At 33.8% G+C, this 21798-nt stretch overlaps 2 protein-coding genes across 2 annotated transcripts; one reads left to right on the top strand and one right to left on the bottom strand.

Annotated features, from left to right (window-relative positions):
* Positions 1-12898: 12898 nt before the first annotated feature.
* LOC129239334 (uncharacterized) lies at positions 12899-15935 on the bottom strand. Its single transcript, XM_054874771.1, has 5 exons — positions 14979-15935; positions 14890-14918; positions 14700-14814; positions 13781-13967; positions 12899-13725 (listed from the first exon to the last, which is right to left on the bottom strand). The coding sequence occupies exons 1-5, from the start codon at positions 15735-15737 to the stop codon at positions 13184-13186; spliced, it is 1632 nt and encodes a 543-aa protein (XP_054730746.1). The 5' UTR covers positions 15738-15935; the 3' UTR covers positions 12899-13183.
* A 195-nt stretch (positions 15936-16130) lies between these two features.
* Positions 16131-19190, top strand: LOC129239348 (uncharacterized). Its single transcript, XM_054874796.1, has 5 exons — positions 16131-16827; positions 16887-17390; positions 17459-17691; positions 17780-18090; positions 18160-19190. The coding sequence occupies exons 1-5, from the start codon at positions 16447-16449 to the stop codon at positions 18891-18893; spliced, it is 2163 nt and encodes a 720-aa protein (XP_054730771.1). The 5' UTR covers positions 16131-16446; the 3' UTR covers positions 18894-19190.
* The last annotated feature ends 2608 nt before the right edge of the window (positions 19191-21798 follow it).

The raw sequence follows: 21798 nt of genomic DNA, 5'->3' as shown, positions 1-21798 counted from the left end.
CACATTTCGTTTTTATTTCTATTGTATTTTTTTCTTTTTTTTTGTATCAAATTACAATTATTTTTGCGTTGAGTTTTTGGTAAGTTTCACTTGAAATGCTTTTCTCTGATTATTTCAGTTTTCTAATTTATATTAAGAATATTATTATAATAACAAGAAAAATTCAAATTTAATTCAAACTTATCTTTGCGGCTACTACAAACACTATCGCCGCCACTGCACTTTTCTTCATATCGCTCGTTTGCTGGAAAAACAAATGTATATACAGTCAGAGTCAAAAGAAAGTGTACAACATATCGCACCCTAAATACAAAAGGGTCACAACTCAACATTTTCCACACTCGAGCTTGACTTGCTTACAGTAGCACAGAAAACAAACTATGTGACATATCACGCTGAAATTTGCCATGTAAGCTTATAACAGTCCTACCAAAAAACCAAAAATTTATTTTTGCCATATGTCATCCGCGGACCGTTTTATTGATAACGTCTCGTTCATATTTGAGCAGAAGGGACATTTTGAGTTGTGACCCTTTTGTATTTAGGGTGCGATATATTGACAAGTTTTGATTATTTATTTATTTTTTAATTTCAATCATTTTTTTATAAAAATATAGTTCATACTACAAAAAAAGCCGTATAAAGCAAAGTTTCGAATTTTGTATAAAAAGTTTTACTCAGAATTTTCAGAAAAATGTTGGGTATGCAGGCCGTTGTAGCCGTATGGGTTGGTGCGTGACTACCATTCGGAATTCACAGAGAACGGAGGTTCGAATCTCGGTAAAACCCCAAAATTAAGAAAAAGTGTTTTCTAGTAGCGGTCGCCCCTCGGCAGGCAATGGCAAGCCTTCGAGTGTATTTCCGCCATTAAAAGCGTCTCATAAAAAATATTTGTCGTTCAGAGTCGGCTTGAAACTGTAGGTCCCGCCATTTGTGGAACAAGGCGCACACCACAAATAGGAGGAGGAGCTCAGCCAAACACCCAAAAAGTGTATACGCGCCAATTATATATATTATATATATATGCAATTTTATAGCTCATTAAATTTTGATCTTTGTATAACATTTTAAAAAATTTGGCAAATTTTCATTAAAGTTTCGGAATTAACTCAGAATTTTTAGGAAAATTTCGGGTAGGCAATTTTTTTATACCACATTAAATTTTAATAAAATGCAAGTTTCAAGTAAAGCAAAAATTACACACCGATTCTTGAGAATTTTTTTGCTCGCGGTCCTATGCATTTTCTCCATTTAACGCCTACTCCACATTTTTTATATGGCAGCAAACACTCAACACCGTCAGCAGATAAAATTGTCAAAAATCAAAGCAAGTTTTGAGCCACATGAAACTTGCACTTCATTATAAAAAAAATTCAATGATCTACTTAGTCCTGCCATAAGTTATGTTACAAGTTAAGGGAGAGCACTACTGTGATTAAAAAAAAAATCGATTTTTTTGCATTTTCTTAAAGTAGATATATTGAAAAATATGTAAACAAAATTTTAACTTAAAATCTTGAAAATTGACGAAGTTATACCCAATACAATAGTAAGTGCAGGTAGTGAGTTACAGCGGCCATAGAAAACTTTAAACGCGTTTTTCTCAAAATGACTTTTCTGATCTTGATGGCCTCGATTTCTCGAAGACTTATGAAGCGATTTAAAATTTTTATTTTTATTTTTGTACATGTATTGGCTACAGTCGTACATAGCCGTTTTTAAATACTCCAAAAATTAATATTTTTTCAAGCCCTTCGAAAACAAAAAAAAAGTTAAAAACACAAACTTATTTTTCAAACCTGCTCCATTTTCACAAAAAAAAAATAAAAAAAAACACCGCCAAGTACGACGATAGCCATTGATGTATGGATTAAGAGTTTTTTTGGTTTTTTGCTTTCAAATGATTTTTCACCGCTGTATCGTAGCCACCAGGGTGCATCAGTTTTTTATGACGTCATTGCATTAATATTAATAACAATTGTAATTTTTAATATTTTTTAATAAAAATTTGTGTCACTATAGTTGAATATATGTTAAATAAATTATAATTTGTCCGATCTTCAAATAATCATCCCTTCTTATTTACAAAAAAAAATTCAAGAAAATCACTTAATTTTCACGCGTTTACAGTGGTGTTCCCCCTTAAGTCCGTTATGGATATGAAATTATAATACTTTTTTAATGAAGTTGATTTTATTTAATTATGTAAATATTAAAAAAAAAATGTTTATTCGAAATGCGCGCTATTTGATTTTACACAAACCTTCAAACGGTTAAGCCATTCAGCAGTTGCACCACGCACAGTTTTTATGGATATTGACGACGCCGCTCGAACCAAACATTGTTTCAGACTCTACAAATTTCAGTCACAGAATTTATGGCAAGACTAAGTATAAAACTGCATGATGGAAATTCGCCGAATTTTTACGAAATTTAAATAGCCAATATGTGGGGTACACTTTCTTTTGACGTACATATATTTGCTCCCATTATTCTTGTATGGAACATAGGAAAAAAGACTAACGCAAAAAAAATTATTAGATTAAATAGTTTTCATAAATGAACACCAGCTGTACTTTTTTGCTGTAGTCATGGCGATTTCATTATATAAAAATGTCTCCTTACATTTGGAGTAAATTGAAACTTCAAAGCAGATTTCCCAGAATTTGTGGTTCTTTGAGTTATGACGTTCTTGCAGCAAACGGCTGATATGCACTCTTGATCAAGGGCCACTGGCTATAAAAACAATTTAATAAAGGATCGGCATTTTTTCCAATTACATAATTTCAGAACTATTTATTTTTTTTGCTTAAGAAATTTGATTTGTAAAATTAAATGCCATGAATCCAATAAACTAACAGACACAGCCAACTTTTTTACCAGGCATTAGCGACGTTTGGTTAATAATCTGAGTAACCTGATTGGAATAACAAAATAATAGCGGCAATGCATCCAAACTCGCTAATGAAGGCTACAAGTTCCTAAAGTTGCTTCATTCCTAGCAGTCATTTCTTGCGAAAAATCACTTTAAATGTAGACAAGGCCGGGCATTCACTGGTATGACGTCAGATTTTAAAGGTGGGGATTTTTTACAATTTGCTGATGATTTACTTAGCGCTTTTGGTGCATATAAATATTAAATATTAAACAATAACAAATCTGAATTTATACTTCTGCTTTTCACAACCCGCCATTGTCTTTTTATACTTTCTGCTTAGTTTTCTGTTTACTTTTTACTGATTTTCACAACGAAATTACCTAGTAGACGTCTATAAATTTGACAATCCACACGAAATTTTCCTTTTTATACGCCCTCTCGGGTGATCTATTCCAAATGCGTCATGCCCATACCCATACAAGAACTAACGAACTCAAGAAGGAAGTCTCGTGATCATGAGAAGCGCTGAAGTATCTCCGGCTAGACTCTAAAAAAGTCGTGTTAAGTCCCTATTGGAAACCCTCTTATTTACTTTTATCGTTTCACCGGTAATTGTCGCCGAACGTCGATTATTGATGCTGATATTGCACACAGATAGCAGTTACTTGATTCGGTTCTGGCAACTAGAGCTGCGAATTGTACCATTTACGTGATAGATTCGTAATTCGTTAAATTGTTTTCTGCATTGTTGGTTTTGTGTTTCGTCGACGTATAATGTCACTTAAATACATAATAATATCCCTAAGTATGACCTACTCAAGAAAATGGTTTCATAGTTTAAGTGACGTCCGATTTTTAACAGCTGATTTCGAATAGTTTAACGAAAGTAAAGGAATTATTTGTGATCAAAATGAGAGCCAAATAAATGGGTTCGATGACGTCATGAAAACGCTCTACAATGTGGTCCAGTAAAAATTACAATAATGCAAAACTTTAAGCTAAACCAAAGCCAAGTGAGTCGCCAGACGAGTCATTAAACGAGTTGGAAACTTTCTGGGTAAAAAAATTTAATAACACAATATTCGCGTAAAGGCGCCTAGGCACGCACAGACCAACTATAAATTTGTTTCAGATCTCTTTATCTATATTCGTGACATTTTTATGTGTTACTTGAGCATAATTTTAATCAAATTAAAATTTTTGGATTTCTGTGTCTTACTTGAAGACTGTTTGACGATAATTTGAGCGTTAATTTGAATGTTCAATCAAAATCCACTCAAAATTGAACTGAAAATTCGAAGAAAGAACCAAAATTTGATAAGTAACTCATTTTTACCCAAATCTTCAAACTCCAAACTTTTTTCTTTCCCTTCTTTGCTTTCAAACGTACAGCAGTACAAATGTTGCCTAGAAGAAAATATTGGAAATTGATTAGAGACGTGCTCAAATTTCACTAACTCGGCTACCATTACTTTCTCGGTAGATGGCTGTGGTGATCGATATATCGTAAAGTATCGATCGAACAATTTAAAGTTTATGCTCGTTGTCAAGGTGGCATTTCACACTAAAGGAATTCTTTTGCTGTTTTTGCTTGTTCCATTCAGTTGTGAGTTACAGGGTTTTAACAATGGAAGTCAACAGACATAAAAATCGATACATTTTACATTTTTCCTTTGATGAGGGCAGAAATGCAAGACAGGCACATGAAGGAAATTTAAAGTCGTTTTGACTGTGTGTAGGCGTCTTAATTTAAATGATTGCTTTAATAGCGCAAACAAACATTATTAGATTTTTACGTGCATATATCAATGTCCGTTGGCTGGGTGGCAATGTTCCCATCTCTTCTTCTACGAAAATATTCTGATTATTTGCACTATGTACAGTTAACTTTTACGTTTCTAATTTTAAGTCCTTAATTTGTATGCCCTTGATTTAATGCAGTTGGATCCTAAAAACTATTTTCGTTTGAGAACCGAGTTTTGTGAATTTTCAAATTTTTTATACAATTTTGTGTGATAGTGGAAAAATAATTTTCCAATTGACATATTCGAAATAAAAATAAAATATGAACAAATAAAAATAAAAATAAAATTTAAAATAAAACTAACAGAAAAAATAAAAATATGAATAAAAATAAGAATAAGAATAAAAATAGAAATTTGAATAAAATTGGAAATAAAATTTAAAATAAAAATAACAACAAAAATAAAAGTAAGAATAAAAATGGCAATAAAAATAAAAACAAAAATGGAAATAAAATTAAACAAAAACAGTCCATTTATGGTATTGCACTTTTGATTCAATTTTATTTCCAAATTTAGTATTATAAAATAGTTCAATAGTAAAACGCAAAAAAATTGTCTATGGTTTTATGACATTTCGAAATAACCTCACTTTTGCGCAAGCCCGTGAAAAAGCAGAATTGAAGAATTGAAGTGCGAGTGATTTATTTTCAAAAACGAAAATATTTTCATGAAGTCGATGTACTCATCTTTCTCGACGCATAATAAGGTTTCCGCTTTTCAACTGTTTTCTATACTTTACGACTAGCTTTTACATATGATTCCGTAAAAAAACAAAAAAACTTTTTCATTCTTCTTTCTTTTAATATGTCTTATTGATAATTAAATGAAGCTATTTCCATCGTAAAACATTTTTTTTTTCAACACTTTATTAATTTATGCAGTAAAGGGTTAAAAATTAAAATTAAAAATGGAAATGGAAATAAGGATAAACAAAAAGAAGAAAAATGGAAATAAAAATAAAACTTGTATTAAAAATAAGAATAAAAATAAAAACAAAAAATTGGAAATAAAATTAAAAATAAAAATAACAATAAAAATAAAAATGAAAATAAAAACAACAATAAAAGTAAAAATAAAAATTAATGAAAATAACAGTACAAATAAAAATTAAAAATGAAAAGGGGAAAAAACCAAAATATAAAGCTTTTTCATTATTTTTCCTTTAATATGTCTTTAATTATTATTTAATAGCTTAACAAAGCTATTTGCATCGTGAAACAATTTTAATTTTAATCAATTTGTGCATTAAAGGGTTAAAAATAAAATTAAAAATTAAAACGGAAATTAAAAGTAATATTAAAAATAAGTATAAAAATAAAAACAGAAATGAAAATAAAATTAAAAATTAATTTGAGAAGTAGATCACTAAGAACATTTACCAAAATTGTTTGCCTTATAATCAACATTCATAAAACTTGATTTCCTTATTCAGCTCCCGGAATTCTTAAAAATATTTGCATTTGAGTAAATGCATATACATGCATACATACATACATCTAGAAATTATTTAGAGTAAGAATTAGTAGCGTCGTAAGGTAACTTTCAAGTCAATTAATTCAAAATACAAAGTAAGTGCATACGAGTATATATTTTCCTTTAAGAATGAAAATCATATTGTAGTCTAGTACAGTAAATATCTATTTAAACATCTACTTATAGTTAGCAAGTACGGAAAATACGTTTTCTTACCACATTTGCATGCACATTTATGCGCGGCAAGAATCCTTTACTCCATTAAATACGATGAACAACGGTTAAACGATTTAGAAATAAAAACAAAAAACGGCAGCATGCAAATTTGGTAAGAAAAAAGTGTGAAGCACAGCAATGGTATTTATGTTTTGGATTTCAGTAAAGTTTAAAGCAAACACAATTTATTGCATTTTTATTCAAGCCCCTTAAATTTGCAATAAATTGTTATAAAATAGGAAATTATTTATATATACCTGCGTGCATATGTACATATGTAGGCATTCAAGGGTTAACAAACAAAAACCAATGAAATACACACACATGCATACAAATGTGGTATGTATGTGCATATGTGCAAGTATATGTTTACATATAAATTTATACAAATTTGAAGAACCGTTAATTTGAAAATTACTTAAGAAACTTGGTGAATAGAAAAAGGAGTTAAGTATTAATTAAAGAAAAAATATACTTCTAACGTAAAATAAATAAAAAAATGAAAAAACAAGAAATACTGAAAAGCAACTGACAATCTACACTACTAATACAGACATAATTGCTATACACGTTAAGTCTTCGAATACATGCACGATTTTCTTTTAGTAAGAATATTAAGAAATAAAAATATATAAAAAATATATATGTACTAAATACTACATATATTTTGTAGCAGTAATATTTATTAAAAATAATATTTAATTAATTGAAAAACAAAAAATCATAAATTAAAAATAAATATTTTTTCCACACTTAAATTTCGCAAACAAAAAATACTAAATAAATATAAATTGTATAAAATAAAAACAAAACAACTTTAATAAAAAAACTTTGAAGCAAAAAGCAATGATAATATTCTTATACTTACGAAAAAAAGAACAAGAACAAAAACAGTGTAAAACTCGAGTGTAACGCATTAACAATTAAGATTAACCCATTAAAAGCGCCTTTTTAAAATTTCTGATTTTGTGTGATTTAGCGCTAACTAATTTCAAATGCGTGCAGCAGAGATTATTCTCTACGCAAATTACACACACACACACACACATGTGTATGCATAAAAATGCATGTACTCAATAATTACGTGTAAATAAATACAAAACAAAAAACTAAAGACTAATCCAAGCTGTAAGGAAAAAAGTGCTGCAAGCATGAGAAATATGTTTAAAGGCATGTTTGTATATGCATGCCCATATACTACATACACACGTAACCGTTATGCAGCGTTGATAAAGCAATTACTTTAAAACAACACCTGAGTCCATAGGTATGCGAGAATAATGCTCACCGACGGTCACAAAGAGCTGAATATTTGAGAATTGAGAGTTGTTTTATTCGGCATGCCGAAGTAAAATATACCGAAAGCCCTAACTTACTTATGAAACATGTATTAGTGTGAATGTATATCCGAAGCAAGGTTTGGAGGAACCGAAGCGCATGAGTACTTAAGCGGATATGTAACTTGCATTCGAAGAACAGAACTAATCTATTATTATTATTATTATAATTGCACATAGGAGAATCCACAAAGCTAATGAAAAACTTGAAACGAAAGTCTTATGATTCCTAGTTATATAAGACTTAACCTTAAAATATATGTATATTAATATAGCAACTTTCACATTTACTCGCTCGTTTACAATATTTGTTTGTGTAAAATAGAATACTTTTATGAGAAATTCATTTTTTTCAATCGTAAACTTTAATAAGTACATAACTCTCGTAGGCATTCAAATGTATTGAAGAAAATTCATTATTTGTACATAAACAACAGTTTAACAGTTCTTTGTATATATTACACTGTAAATACAAATACAAATACATATAGTATATATGTACATATACGAGTACATAGTATAAATTAAAAATTAAACTCATTTATAGTTCTTAGCAATTTACTAATAATAAATATTTACATATTGCATACATACATACATACATACACACAGCATAGTTTGAAGTTAAAATCTGCGATAACATCTCCAAAGGTTCAGACCCAAATACGGCTGGCTTGGCTTCGATAACTTTCAAAAATAAATAGAGCAATACTAAAATATATGAAATAAGACCGAATGCAGCTTTGTTCGAAACGCTTGAAGTACGACGAAGTTTCAAGTAGCTGTGTTCTATTTGCAGCGTTCTTGATATTAATCTTGAACACCCCTGTCTTTCATTTTATTTGATTTCGTTTAGCTTCATTTGTGAATTTTACAGAGAACGTTAACGTACATTAATGTACGTTCTCTGTAAATGTACATTAACGTCCTCCGAGTTTTATGTTGCAGACAGAATTTACGGAGCACGTTAATGTACATTCATGCTCTCTGAATTTTATGTTGCAGACAGAAACGAAGCGAAGCCGAAGACAAAGGTAAAGACGTTTCGCTACTGCTAATAGCTCAAAGCAGTAGTCAAAAAGTATTTTAAGTGCCCTCTATAGTTGGAGTAGTAGTAAAAAAGTTGGTATAGGCCGAAGCGCTACTTGCGAAATTATTGATGAGTACGAATTTTAGCATGTAGGCGCGTTTTAATGCGAAAACAACAAAGTATTGAAACTCTTGAAAATACAGAATTAAGACACTGGAAAAGTCTTAAGAAATGCTTGATTTTTACAAATAATGAGGTAATTAGTGCAGCTATTACCTGCTCTAAATAACAACCATAACAGTACAATTTTGGAATTTGGAAATTTCTGTTGTCTGTCTGTACTTTCATGTTTTATCTTGTATATTTTTACTATTAACATAAAAATTCGCAATATTTCTTCACTGCTTCTAGTTAGCATCACGATTCAAAAATGTTAATATTATATTAGGAATTATTGAATATGGTTAACATCCCCGTTTCCTTTTTTTTTATTAACCATCTGATTGTTATGACAGTGTTCAAAGCGTCCATTTGGCCTTACATGTTTTCGAAGCCAAGCAAAGCTTGACGCCTCATGTGTGAGCTCCCATGCTGCATATAATAGTATTTTGTCCCTAAAATGATAGTTTATCCCATATCTCCTACTGGCTACCACAGTTAGGTGGGATTGATACCGCCTGCATGAAGTTGTGCAGTTTTAAGTGGTCCGCACTAGACAGGTGCTTGTAATAATTGTAATTCTTTTGGACACTATCCGAATTGAAGCTGGGCTGAGTGAACACAATGTTGCCACGGCGATCAATAATTAATAATCCATTCTCTGTGATATGTCTCGTAGCTCAGCGGGATCATCATAAAAACAAATTCCCTCGTCATAAAGGATTTTCGTTAATATAATATTATGAGACATTCCACATTACGCGTATATTTTGAAGAATCGAGCTGGAACAACGCTCATTGGCGCCAAATAAAGCTTGGTGGTTGGCTCCTTTTGCAACGGAAAGGGTTGTTGTTGTAGTTCTTCCAACATCATTGCTAAGCTCTGCTTAAGTAGGTGAGCCTATTAGATGTTAGGGCTGCTCATGTGAACATCATCCAGTAACTTGTTAGAATTCCGAGAATTCACTCTCAAAGAGAAAAATACCAAAAAAAAGTACATGAACGCAAAACCAGTAACAATTTGCAAGTTTTACGAACAGCTGACTAAATTGTTAGCGGAAGCATCACATAACCTCAACATTTTTTCAATTGAGGAAATAAAATGCAAAATTACGAACTTAGCATTACATGATTTTATTTTGTCCACAATAATTTGTTCCATTCCATATGAAGTAGATTCCATAAGCAATCACAACCTTCTTCATATTTTCCTTGCTTCCTATAAGCAAATTAGTTAATAACCAAGAAGTAAAAGCATAAAACACAAAATATAGCTTCAATGCTTTCGGTTTGTTGTTCGGAAACTGCCGCAATACTGACTGGAGACAATGGTTCAGAAGCACATAGCTCTTTATCATTGGTTGATAACTATTTAATATACGAGTATATATGTATGTCTTCAAATAAACTTTCTAAATTTTATCTAAAATATATTTGCGTACATTCTCCATTTTAATCATCATATTTATTTAAATTTAGAACTTTGCCTGTATTCGCAAATTTTAATTAATATTTATTTTTACTTTGCGATGAGCTATTTTTCTCACTTGCAAATTCTTACAAATACAAAATTATCCAGTAAAAACGTGCAACCTCCCCTCAAAATGAAATGTCATTTTGCTCTCTCATTTTCCCCTACTTTCAAAGTTTTTTGAATACACACAAAGTGAATCTGTAAGCCTCTTCTATTCGTCATTTCCCCGTTCGCTATCTCTATGCTCGATTAACTTGACGAAAAATTTGCGTGCGAAAGCACCAACAAAGTTATGGAGTAAGATTCGCCGCTAGCGAGTATGGCTATAGTTCATTAGGCCGCACTGCCTTATCAGCGCATGTAATTTAGGCAACTCTCTTCCCGCGTTGCCGACATAAGTTTATTTACTTTATCTAATTGCCACTTGCTTAATCTTGGCGAAAAACAAGAGGACGTATTATATTAATGAATGCGCCTTGAATACATGAACAGCAAAACTTGATAATTTATAATAATTGCTACAAATTATTTGCTTCATGAACAGACCTAAGTTTTTTAAGGTAAACCTGTTGTTAGAGCCTTGTGCGCATGCTGCTGAATTTCGCTTTGAAGATAAAACAGATTTCTTTGAATGCGTCTAGTAGACGACTCGACTTCTAGCAGATGATTGTGGTAGCATTTGACTTCAAAGCACCTCACGATGAAGGTAATCTCAGTCTACATGACTGACCTAGTGGAAATCTTTAGTATCGTGTTTTAGCAGGTCTGTGGTTTGTTAGTCCCCCTCGGGCGAATCTGCAATACATACCTACATACATAGTGTGGAAAGTACGGTTTTAGGTTAGAGTGAACCATAGGTCACACTGGAAAACACCTAAAATCTTGGAATTGATTTTATAAAATGCAACTGATTTGTATTTGAACAACACGGTATCAGAACAACAGAGTATCCAAGTATGTAAAATATTTAAATAAAGCATCGCAATAAAACCCAAAGCGAAATATTAAAACATAAAAATACGACCACTTCTTTACTGTCGTTCCCAGTCGGTTCTACGTTACCGGAACGACCCGGATATCAATTCGGCCAAGGACAGTCACTTCAGCAGCATTCCCCGTAGATGTATGGGAAATGCTTATGCTGTTATTCAAATAATTCCAAGAGCAATGCACCACAGACCCCAGTCAACGAACCAGTTTAGTTTAGGAGTTGATTAAACTTTTTAAAACGCCTAACGAAAAAATGTAAAGATAAGTAAAAAGTCAATGAATGACTTTTAATGATTATCTGTAGTATTATAAATGAATCCAAGCATGGCAGTTAATGCTAAATGGATACTATCAGTTAGGCGCTACGGCGTAAATGACACCGCAGTATAACTTACTAGTTAACATTTGTGAAAATAAAATCAGTAAAGCAGATTGTATGGAAATATTAGATTTGCTTCAAAATTAAAGAAAATCGCGACACTTGAGAATCTTGATTTGGTGCGATTTTTTCACTTATTCTTCTTTAAATACCCCGACTCATTGGCATATAAATATGTATGTATGTATATAATTAAGTTAAAAGTTGATAATTAAGAGAAAAAAAAACTAAGTCAGCGTTTTCGATATTCAGCACCTTTTTTACTAAAAAGCAACTAAAGTCTGACAGCTGAAATTGAGAAAATTTTCAAAATACTATATAAAAATATGAACGAAGAAGCTAAACGAATTAGAAACTAGGCACTACCAAGAAAATGAAGTTGCTGTTTGTACATAAATATATTGCATTGCTAAAGGATACTTAAGGAAAAAACTAAATTACCTAAATTACAGAGAAAACTTACAAATACAAAGTAGAAAAAATCAAAAAGCAAAACAACTTTAACAACGCACTGCAAGCACTGAGGAATTTGATTCAATTTTAATGTTAGTATTTAAATTGTAATGAGGGAAAAATCGGGAAGCAACACTTCAAAAAAGAAAAATTAACAGTAACAATTACTTTCATTTTCATTAAGTACACAAAATTTTGTATTTAGAATTTGTATTGTAGTATATTCCACGTGCCTCTTCACCCCTTCTCGATTCAACAATCGCGCGATGGGCTCGCTCATGCATTGGCTCCGCATGCTAGTTCCCCGTGTAGCGCGCAACCAATAGCTATTATTTCATATAAATTATGTGTGTATTTAATTGTTGTTCAATTTAACTAACTATAAGCTTACAAAAGACTTATTCTTATCAAAAAATACTCATAAAATTAAAGTAAGAAAACTTAATTTTGGCAGCGATGAAATTTAAAAATTAACTGCAACACAATGTAAATATATATACTAAATTTGTGGATTTGACACTAATCTCATTGACAAAATTAAATAAAAAATAGAAATAACTTTTTTTGGAAAAATTAATCGTTGCGTTTTTTTTTTCTGAGCTCACTGAAACAGGTAAGTAAGATTGGCCACTACTTCCACCAGCAGGTTTATTAAGGTTTCAGCAGTTATCATTAAATAGGAAAATGATTTCAAAAAGTGTTGGTTGTTATATTCAAAAGAAATCGTTTTATTCAAACATTTAGCACTTATGATTTATTAAAATTTTGTGGAAGCTGAAACTTTTACATAATTATGACATTCAAACATAATTGGCATTTGCATTTGTATTACCCACACATTTCATATGCGGCTTTGCGAGACGTAATCGTTAAATAATAAAATTTAATACATAATTCATATTATAAATAAATTGTTCACGCGCTTTAAGTAAAAAATTAACTTCACTTTCAATACAAATAAATACAATAATTGAAAGCTGAAAAAATATCTACTTGAAAATCGTTTTTTGATATGATTGGCCTGCAATCCAAATTGGCGAAACATTGATTCGCTGTTCGAGATGGTAAAATTCACGATTTTCTAACTGATCCAAATCCACGTAGCGCAAAGTGTAACCGTCAGCATTTCGTACACGTTGTGATTTCAGCAACAGGCAGTGCTGTTTTCTCCCGGTGTACTGTTGCATATCTGTGCCTTCGGCAGGGCACGCATGATGATCGCTTTCAAACGTAACATTGGAAACAATAAGCGTTATTTCGATGTCGTTGAAACCGTGGTTAAGTGGCGGATTGTTGCGAAATTTCGGAAAAATGCCGTAAAAATTCGCTATACTGCCATCCCGTTTAAGTGATATGCAGCTTTGCAACACCAGGAAACTTCTTTTATAAATATTCAAAATTAATTCTGTCGAGTACTGAGCCAATACTTGCAAGGCGGCTGCTAACTCGGCTATAGAAGCCAAACTATCAAAGTGTGCAGCACAACGCGCTAAATGAGCCGAAAGATTCGTATTGTTGCAGCAGCTATACACTGAAATTCATGTTTTTGTTAAGCCACGTCTCAATTCAGTTAATATCGGTTTTACCTATTGCTGCTCGAAATCCACTTAACAATCGAACGACATAGTGGTTTTTCGGAAACCCAGCATTTTCTTCAATCAGTTGCATTGCAACTTCGCACATTGCAACGTGAACGTCTTGAATTTCGCGCTCTACCGCCACCTCCATTAAAATGCAACTGAACTCGCCACTCATCGCATCTTTCAGTAATATCTAAATACGTCAACATTTAAAGTAACGAAAACCTCCATGTGAACCAGAAATTGTAACCGAAATTTTGAACGATTTAACACTAAACCTACCATAACGGAATGTATTTTTCAAGATTTACTCCTCTCTTGCTAATTGTTTTACCGAGAAATATATGTTATCTTAGTAATATAAAGGGTTTTTCAATTGGCGCGGGTCGATTTTGGCGCCCTGTGGCAGCCATTTTGTTTTGGTGACATCTGTCAAATCTTTTGCTTATTATTCAGTTGTTTATGCCAAATCATCATGGCAAGTTACGCGATTGAACAGCACGTTCAAATGATAAAACTTTATTATCAACCATTTTTCGGTAGACGTGGTCACCCTTCCAATTTCTTATGGCCCATATTGAACCATATGGACCTAGCCGACATGTGGTTCCAGCAGGACGGCGCTACGTGCCACACACCAAACGCCATTTTATTCCATTTCAACATCTACCCGCCCTTATTGAAAAACCTTTACATATATAACATTTTAAAGACGGATCATTTGACCCACACTCGTAGGAATAGGAATACATAAACTATCGGTAGGTTTAGTGTTAAATACTTGAGCATAATTTATACAGAATCTGATGTGTTTACGTCTACAATGCATATGTTATTTTCTTATGTATATATATATTTATATCTTTGATATATGTATATATTTTTTTTTTTTTTTGCATACTTGTAGTTAGAAGTGTCTACTTACGCCGCCATACTGAATGCCTTTTTCGCGCAAGCAACGCCCATAAACCACCAACGGTATGCACCAGTTATTAGCCAAACAGAACAGGCGTAATTTGGCACAGTAATCATTTTGTCCACTGAAATAATAGAAGAAATAAAACAACCAAATTCAAGATGACATTCATAGGAGCAAATTAACTAAATGAACATACCTCACCAGCTGTCCCATTGAACGCCTTTTCTGCGGTATGAAAAAATTCAGACATAAAAAAACCATATCGACTACTCCAATGGCAGTTACCTTCTGTTCCTCACTGCTGCTAGAATTTAGCTCCAACGATTTCGGTTTCGCCCACTGTACTTTCAAGTCGTATCCCCACATACGCATGCGTCCTGGCGTTGTACGCTTTTTTGCCTGAAGCGCCGTTTCGTGATCATAAAACTCAATAAACGCAAATCCACGATTTAGCTCACCCCTTATGGAATCAGCAGCTGATGACGCATGTGCTGTGCAACGTTCCATGTCACGGAATGTGTTTTTGAAGCCAGCTTCCAGTGATGGCAATGGCAAGTGTTTCGGAATATTGCTTACGTAGAGGCGATTTTTACCTTGAGAGCGATAGACACTAAGTCGTTCACCGTCAACATATACAAATTTCAATAATTCGTATGCGGCTAACGATTCATGCTCCTGGGTGTAACGTACAAATGCATAGCCACGGGACATACTAAATGATTCCATCATCAAACGCACTTCATACAACTCACCGCAACGATAGAGCCAGGCTAGGAAGCGCACTTCGTCCAGTGACTTGGGTAAATTCGCTACGTATAGCTCGCATAGGTAAGAAGGACGCGGACCGACAAAACCTAATGGCGGTCCGAATACTTTACGTCCATTCTCCAGTATGGCTGGCAATGACGCTGCCTTTTCGAGAAGTTCCTCCGCAGTAAAAACATTACGACTGGGCGAGCATGACGACAAAGATGAAGACAGTGTGCCTGGAGAACTGCAGCTGCCCGAAGAAGCACAACTTGATAACTCTGATAGGGCAGACATTTTTTTGTAATTTAAATGTGCTCGATGTTTTAAAAACTACTAAGCCATTAACATTTCTAGAAATCAAGTCATTAAAATGACCAAAACTTCGAAAACAATGGGCTTTCCACTCTTTTATTTTATTTTTCTATTGAAATTCGCGTTTTCTGTGAAAAATTACGCACTTTGATCTTCTAACGCCGACTGAAAGATAGAGTTGTTAAAATACTTTTAACTTACCGTATTTGAACAGCAATAAATTTAGGTAAACTTGCATATAATCAGTACCGTAATTTATTAGAACTAGCAGATATCATTTTTGTTACATTATGAGAATTTTGTAATGTCATCAAAAATTGTATTCAATTTTTCAAAAATTTAAATCAATTTTATAACATGCAAAAAATCGCTTAATTTCTTTCTATCTTCCGTGTATCGTTACGATAAATGCAAATGCTTTTATTTATACCATCAATGCAAAAAACACTGCATTTATATTTGCCTGCACAAACAAGCTTTCGACTGGCAACACCCTAAAGTAACGGGAAATTCTTAAGTAAAGTTGTGAATTCAAATAGTAATCCTAACTTGGCAGCATTGTCTCAACGGAAAGCCGCCTGTAAAAAGATTCGTTTTCTCTCCATTATTCCAGATTTTTCTGGTCGTGTAAAGTTAAAAATAGTTGAATAACTTTTAAATTCACACTCTCGTACCGAGTGTTTTATTGCAAATGGAGTACACTACGGGCAATGGAATAAATCAACTATCGAGTGCCACAATGTGCACGCCACTACATTTTGCGCATCCTTTGTCGTCGCCGACTTCTTCGTCGGAATGTGCAAGTGGAAGCAATTTTACCCCTTCTCCACCACAAAGGATGCTTTCTAGTCCACAATTACAACGCCAGCAACAGCAGCAATTTACAATCATGCAAATGAATGGCCGCAAAGTTCTTGGTCCTCCTGAGGGTTGGCAAGGTCCACCACCTCCTAGTACATGCGAGTTATTCGTGCGTCGCATTCCAAGAGATTTAAATGAACAAAAGTTAGTCCAACCATTTTTACGCTTTGGACGCATTTATGAAATACGTTTACCGATGGATTTCAATCAGGTGGGGATTGTAAAGAAGGATGCATTTGTTTGAATTTTAGTAATAAGAGAATACTTTAGGCAAATCGCGGTTACGCATACGTCAAGTACACCACTGAAGAGGAAGCGGCGTGTGCAATGGAGGTGCTGAGCCATTTCTATGTGGCTCCTAAGCGCAAGCTAGAGATTCTGCATTCATATGAAAAGTGCTGCCTGTTTGTGAGTAATATTCCAAAACATTTAGATGAAGTCGAGATTGCAGAAAAGTTGCGCAACGTTTTCCCCACACTGCAACATATATATTCTCGCGGAGCCAGTCAATCTCAACGAAGCAATGGTGAATATAACAGCGAAAATGATGGAAACGACAAAGCCAACCAAATATTCAATGGATCACATCAAGTTGTAACGAGTGCTACATGCACCGAGCAGAAGAACCGCGGGCACGTCTTTATACAGTTTCCATCTCACTTAGATGCATTAGAAGCAAAGAAGAGCACAACACCTGGAGTGATTCGTATGTGGGACCGCGACTTGAAAGTAGTTTGGGCAAACACAGAACGCGATACGGATATGTCAAAATCGGTAAATTTATACAAACTCCTGGGAAGATGAAATATGAAATGAATTTATAATTGGTTTTCTTTTGACAGAACAAAACACTTTTCGTGCGTAATGTAGATTTTTGCGTAAATAATCGAGATATAATAGGGCTGCTTGTGAATTGTGTTCCGCGCCAGGACATACGTAAAATTACAAAAGTAAGAACGACAGCATTCTTTGATTTCACAACGCGCGAAGCAGCCGAGAAATGCTTACAGCAGTTACAGGGCACTGTGTTGCATGGTCAGCGACTTGGCCTAGAATGGGCTAAGCCATCGGAACAGTAAGTAAATTCACCTTAATATTATTTTCTAAATTTTGTGTCTTAATGCCCGTAAATTGATTTTATATATCTTACCTCTCCTAAAAAGGCAATCGCTGCATCGCATGTGTAGAACGGACTTCGATGCGATGCTTCGTCTGAAATGCATTGCCAACAGTTGGCAAATACCTGTCATCATTTTTGGCACTTACTATGAGTACGAAAGTTTACAGTATGGCGCCGTGATGCTGCGCAATGCAAATGGCATAGCGCGCGCTATTTTTTGTGCCTTGCAGTGTCATGAAATTGTTGACATTCATTCACGGATGTGTGAAGTAGTCTGTGTTCTTTTGGAGACTATTGGTACTTTTCCAGACCACAACTATGTGTTCTTCGTAGAAAAAGACAATGCCCATCTCTGTAAGTAATCGTATCATATCCAGCCACAACAAAAAATTAGCAGCTGTATACAATGTTTTGTGCTTTCAGTGGGAATAGTAACACACGATACGCAATCTGTGAGTTTCGTCGCCTCTCATCAAGTTCCTAAATACTTATGTTTCGATTTAAACGAAATGATCGATCTGAGCTGGGCCGTGGCAACTTTGGCCGCCATTAACGAAGAGACTCTACTACAAGCTTATCAAGATAGCTTTCAAGCGAATACGGTGGCCACCTATTTACAAAATCTGGTTGTTTCCGGGCATCGTGTTTTTGGTACCATAATGCCAAAGTACCGCAATAAGCCGCCACTAAAACACAATCTAAATGACACCCAAATAGTATTGGCTTTGTGCTACGTAGCAACAGGTACAAACACAGTCCTGCAAAGCCGTCCATATCTCGCCTATCCCGTGTGCATTTTCGATAGTGGTTACGAAGTACTGCGCTTCGTTTCGCTTAAGTTGTTGCCGATAGCCGTCACACAATCACGATTTTTCGTGCAATATGTGCTCAACCAAGTGCAGTTTGGCAACGTACAATATTTTCATCCAGCACAACGTTTCCAATGTCCACCTTTGCGCATCACGGGCTGTTCATATGCCAAATCAATAAAACAACCGGCACCGACACCGACACGCATAACGCCTGCTCTTCAGCATGCCACACAAGGACAACAACAATACAACTGTATAACAAGTGGCCCTTATGTACCTGCGACCCTTGTCACTTCCAGTGTTGTAGCACCGTTACATGGAGGGGCATCACTCGGCACAAATTGATTTTATCTTTTTTGTTTTTTTATCCTGATATTTTCATAGCCGCATATCCTGCTAACATTATTGAATTTCGTCCGTATATGTTTTAAGTTGTATTTGATGTATTTACATAGTTATGTGCGTAAAGGGTTCTGATGTTAATTCGCTTTGTTGATCTTCTATTTTAAGAGCGTATGTGTTTGGGTTATTATTGATCTACTTTATTTTAAGATTTCGCAAATGAAAAGTTTATATGTGTTTGAAAGCATTGAAAATTACTTTTTGCTGGCTGTACTAATACTATAATTTTTAAGCTTTGGTTTGCTCTTTTACTTCAGTTTTTGTTTTTTTTTTTGCTTACTCCAATCTTTGTGTAATGAATTTTATCGTAATAAAATATTTTATTTATTTGGAAAGGTGTATGCGGTTGTGTTATTAATTGAGCCTAATTTTTCTAGATATTGCGGGCTGCATATCTGCTTCTGATGTTTTGTTGAAACGGATTGTTTTGTCACTACAAATTTATTTTGTTTTTATATACAACACCGTGTGCTACTATGATTACACAAATGTCAACATTCTTGTTTTAGCGGCTCCCCACACAAGTACGGGGAATGCTGCTGGAGTGACAGTCCTTGACTAGAAATAAATCCGGGTCGTTCCGGTAGCCTAGAACAGACTGTCGTGGGAACGTCAATATTCTCATGATGCTCGTTTCTGCGTTAAGGGAACGAGCCAGATCTCTGAAATATCAAGGACTGTTAATACTGTAGCAACCGACGTTGACTCACAGCTTATTTGATGCAGGAAATACTTTTTTTGAAAAAAGAAAATGTTTCTATGTTTTTTAAATTTAATAAAAAAAATGTATACGACTTGTAATGAGATATGTATGTACTGTTTACCACTGCAGAAAGAACAATAACAAAAAACAAAGCTTGCTGAAAAAATATAAAAACAAATAGTTTTCTCATCAAAATACGCTCACAGCTTAAATGATGAAGTGTATTTTATATTGGGTTGGTGTCGAAATTCTGTATGTATAAAATTCTAAAAACAAAATTCTGCTTTTTAAAATTCTACTTTTTTAAAATTCTGCTTTCTTAAATTCTGCTTTCAAAATTCTGTATTAAAATATAATGTTAACAATGTTAAAGAGGGAATGTAATTATTTAATTTATTATTATTATTTTTTATTATTATTCGAGATATTAAATAAAAAAAAAGAGGTTGTCTGTAAAGTCGGTTTACTGACGATAGTTTAACGTGACAACGTCATAAGAAAATATTGATGGAATGGTTGCAATTTTCAAAACAAAATTTTAATTTTATTTGTTTGATAGATATTTTGTATGGATATAGAGGAGGAGGTAAATGGAATTGCAATGGAATAGGTCAAGTTACATTTACACAAACGTGAAAAATGACGAAACATTTATCAAATTCATGAAAGATATCTTCAATTTCGATTGTGCATCAGACGTTAATAAGTCAACAACACTAAGAGGCACCATCATTGATTTGCCTTTTTCAAGACACTTTACACTCGAAACACTCCCTTTCATTTCCTACTTTTTCTATCATCGTCCTATTCTCAACAGAGAAATGGTTCATTACCATGCACACAGGAAGAAGGCATATGCAAATACAAGTATGTGAATTTATATACCTACATATGCGCATATACATGCATATATATGCTCACTCAACTAGGACAGAGCCAGATGTCGAACGTTGCCGAACGCGGGGGCCGATTGTGCTCTTTGTCGTTCGTTCCGCGCTCTCGCTTGCAGTTCAAGCACATTAGCTTACATTTGCTTGCGTACGGAATAGATTCGTATATTTGATATGTCCATATGACTTGTATGCATCTTTACATATGGATTTGTTCTTTTTGAAAATTGCGCGAAATTGTATATGTATATGCATGTTTATATACATATATTAGTATACAACATATCTTATAAGGTATGTGGTAAATATTACCATACATTTTTGCCTTCATATATAATAAAAAAATTATATTAATAATAATAACATTAAGACAACAGGTATTATTAACAAACTTGGTTTTATTTTAAATTCTTCAAGTAAATCAAATTAATAATAATCAATAAGAAGGCATATGCAAATACAAATACGTGAATTTATACATGTGCATATGCGCATATACATATATATATACGCTCACTTAAGTAGGAGAGAGCAAGATGTCGAACGTTGCCGTTCGTTTGCTTTGTTTGCTTTGTCGTTCGTTCCGCGCTTTCGCTTGCAGTTCATTCAAGGTAACGGTAATGAGCAAGGTAACGATAAATGAGCAAGGTAATGACACATTTTTTCGTGCGTGCAGCCGGCTAAATCGAATTATAAAACAATAATAATAATAATAATAATAATTTTTTCTTCAGTTTCGATAGAATCCACAGTATTTTTGCGTAGAAATTATTTCGCGTGGGCGGCCTTCGGCCGCGCTTCAAAAAAATAACCCTCATCAGTCCGACTCCGGCTACGCAATCCACCGTTTATTTGCGTAGAACTCCTTTTCGCGTGGGCGTCCTTCGGCCGCGCTGCAAAAAAATAACCCTCATCAGTCCAACTCCGGCTACGCAATCCACAGTATTTTTGCGTAGAACTCTTCTAAAAAAAACGAACAGCTACGAAGAATTATTAAGAAAAGAAATGAATTGAGTCACACTACTTATTTAAAAAGAATTCCAAAAAATATTGTAGTTGGCTAAACTAAAATATTGTTATCGCTTAATACGTTCCCTGTCCCAATACAAAAATGCAAAATTGACCGACAAGTCCATCAGGGTTTTTTGAATAATTTGTGTTTTTGTAGTCATAGGATAGCTTTAGTAATGTAGGGTATTTCAACCTGAAACACATGGTCCATGAGCGTAGAGGGACATTTTTGCTTCTGCATGTT

Source organism: Anastrepha obliqua, chromosome 2 (assembly GCF_027943255.1).
Source record: "Anastrepha obliqua isolate idAnaObli1 chromosome 2, idAnaObli1_1.0, whole genome shotgun sequence".
Taxonomy (NCBI): domain Eukaryota; kingdom Metazoa; phylum Arthropoda; class Insecta; order Diptera; family Tephritidae; genus Anastrepha; species Anastrepha obliqua.
The sequence above is the reverse complement of the archived record's forward strand: the minus strand, read 5'-3'. Positions and strand labels throughout refer to the sequence as shown.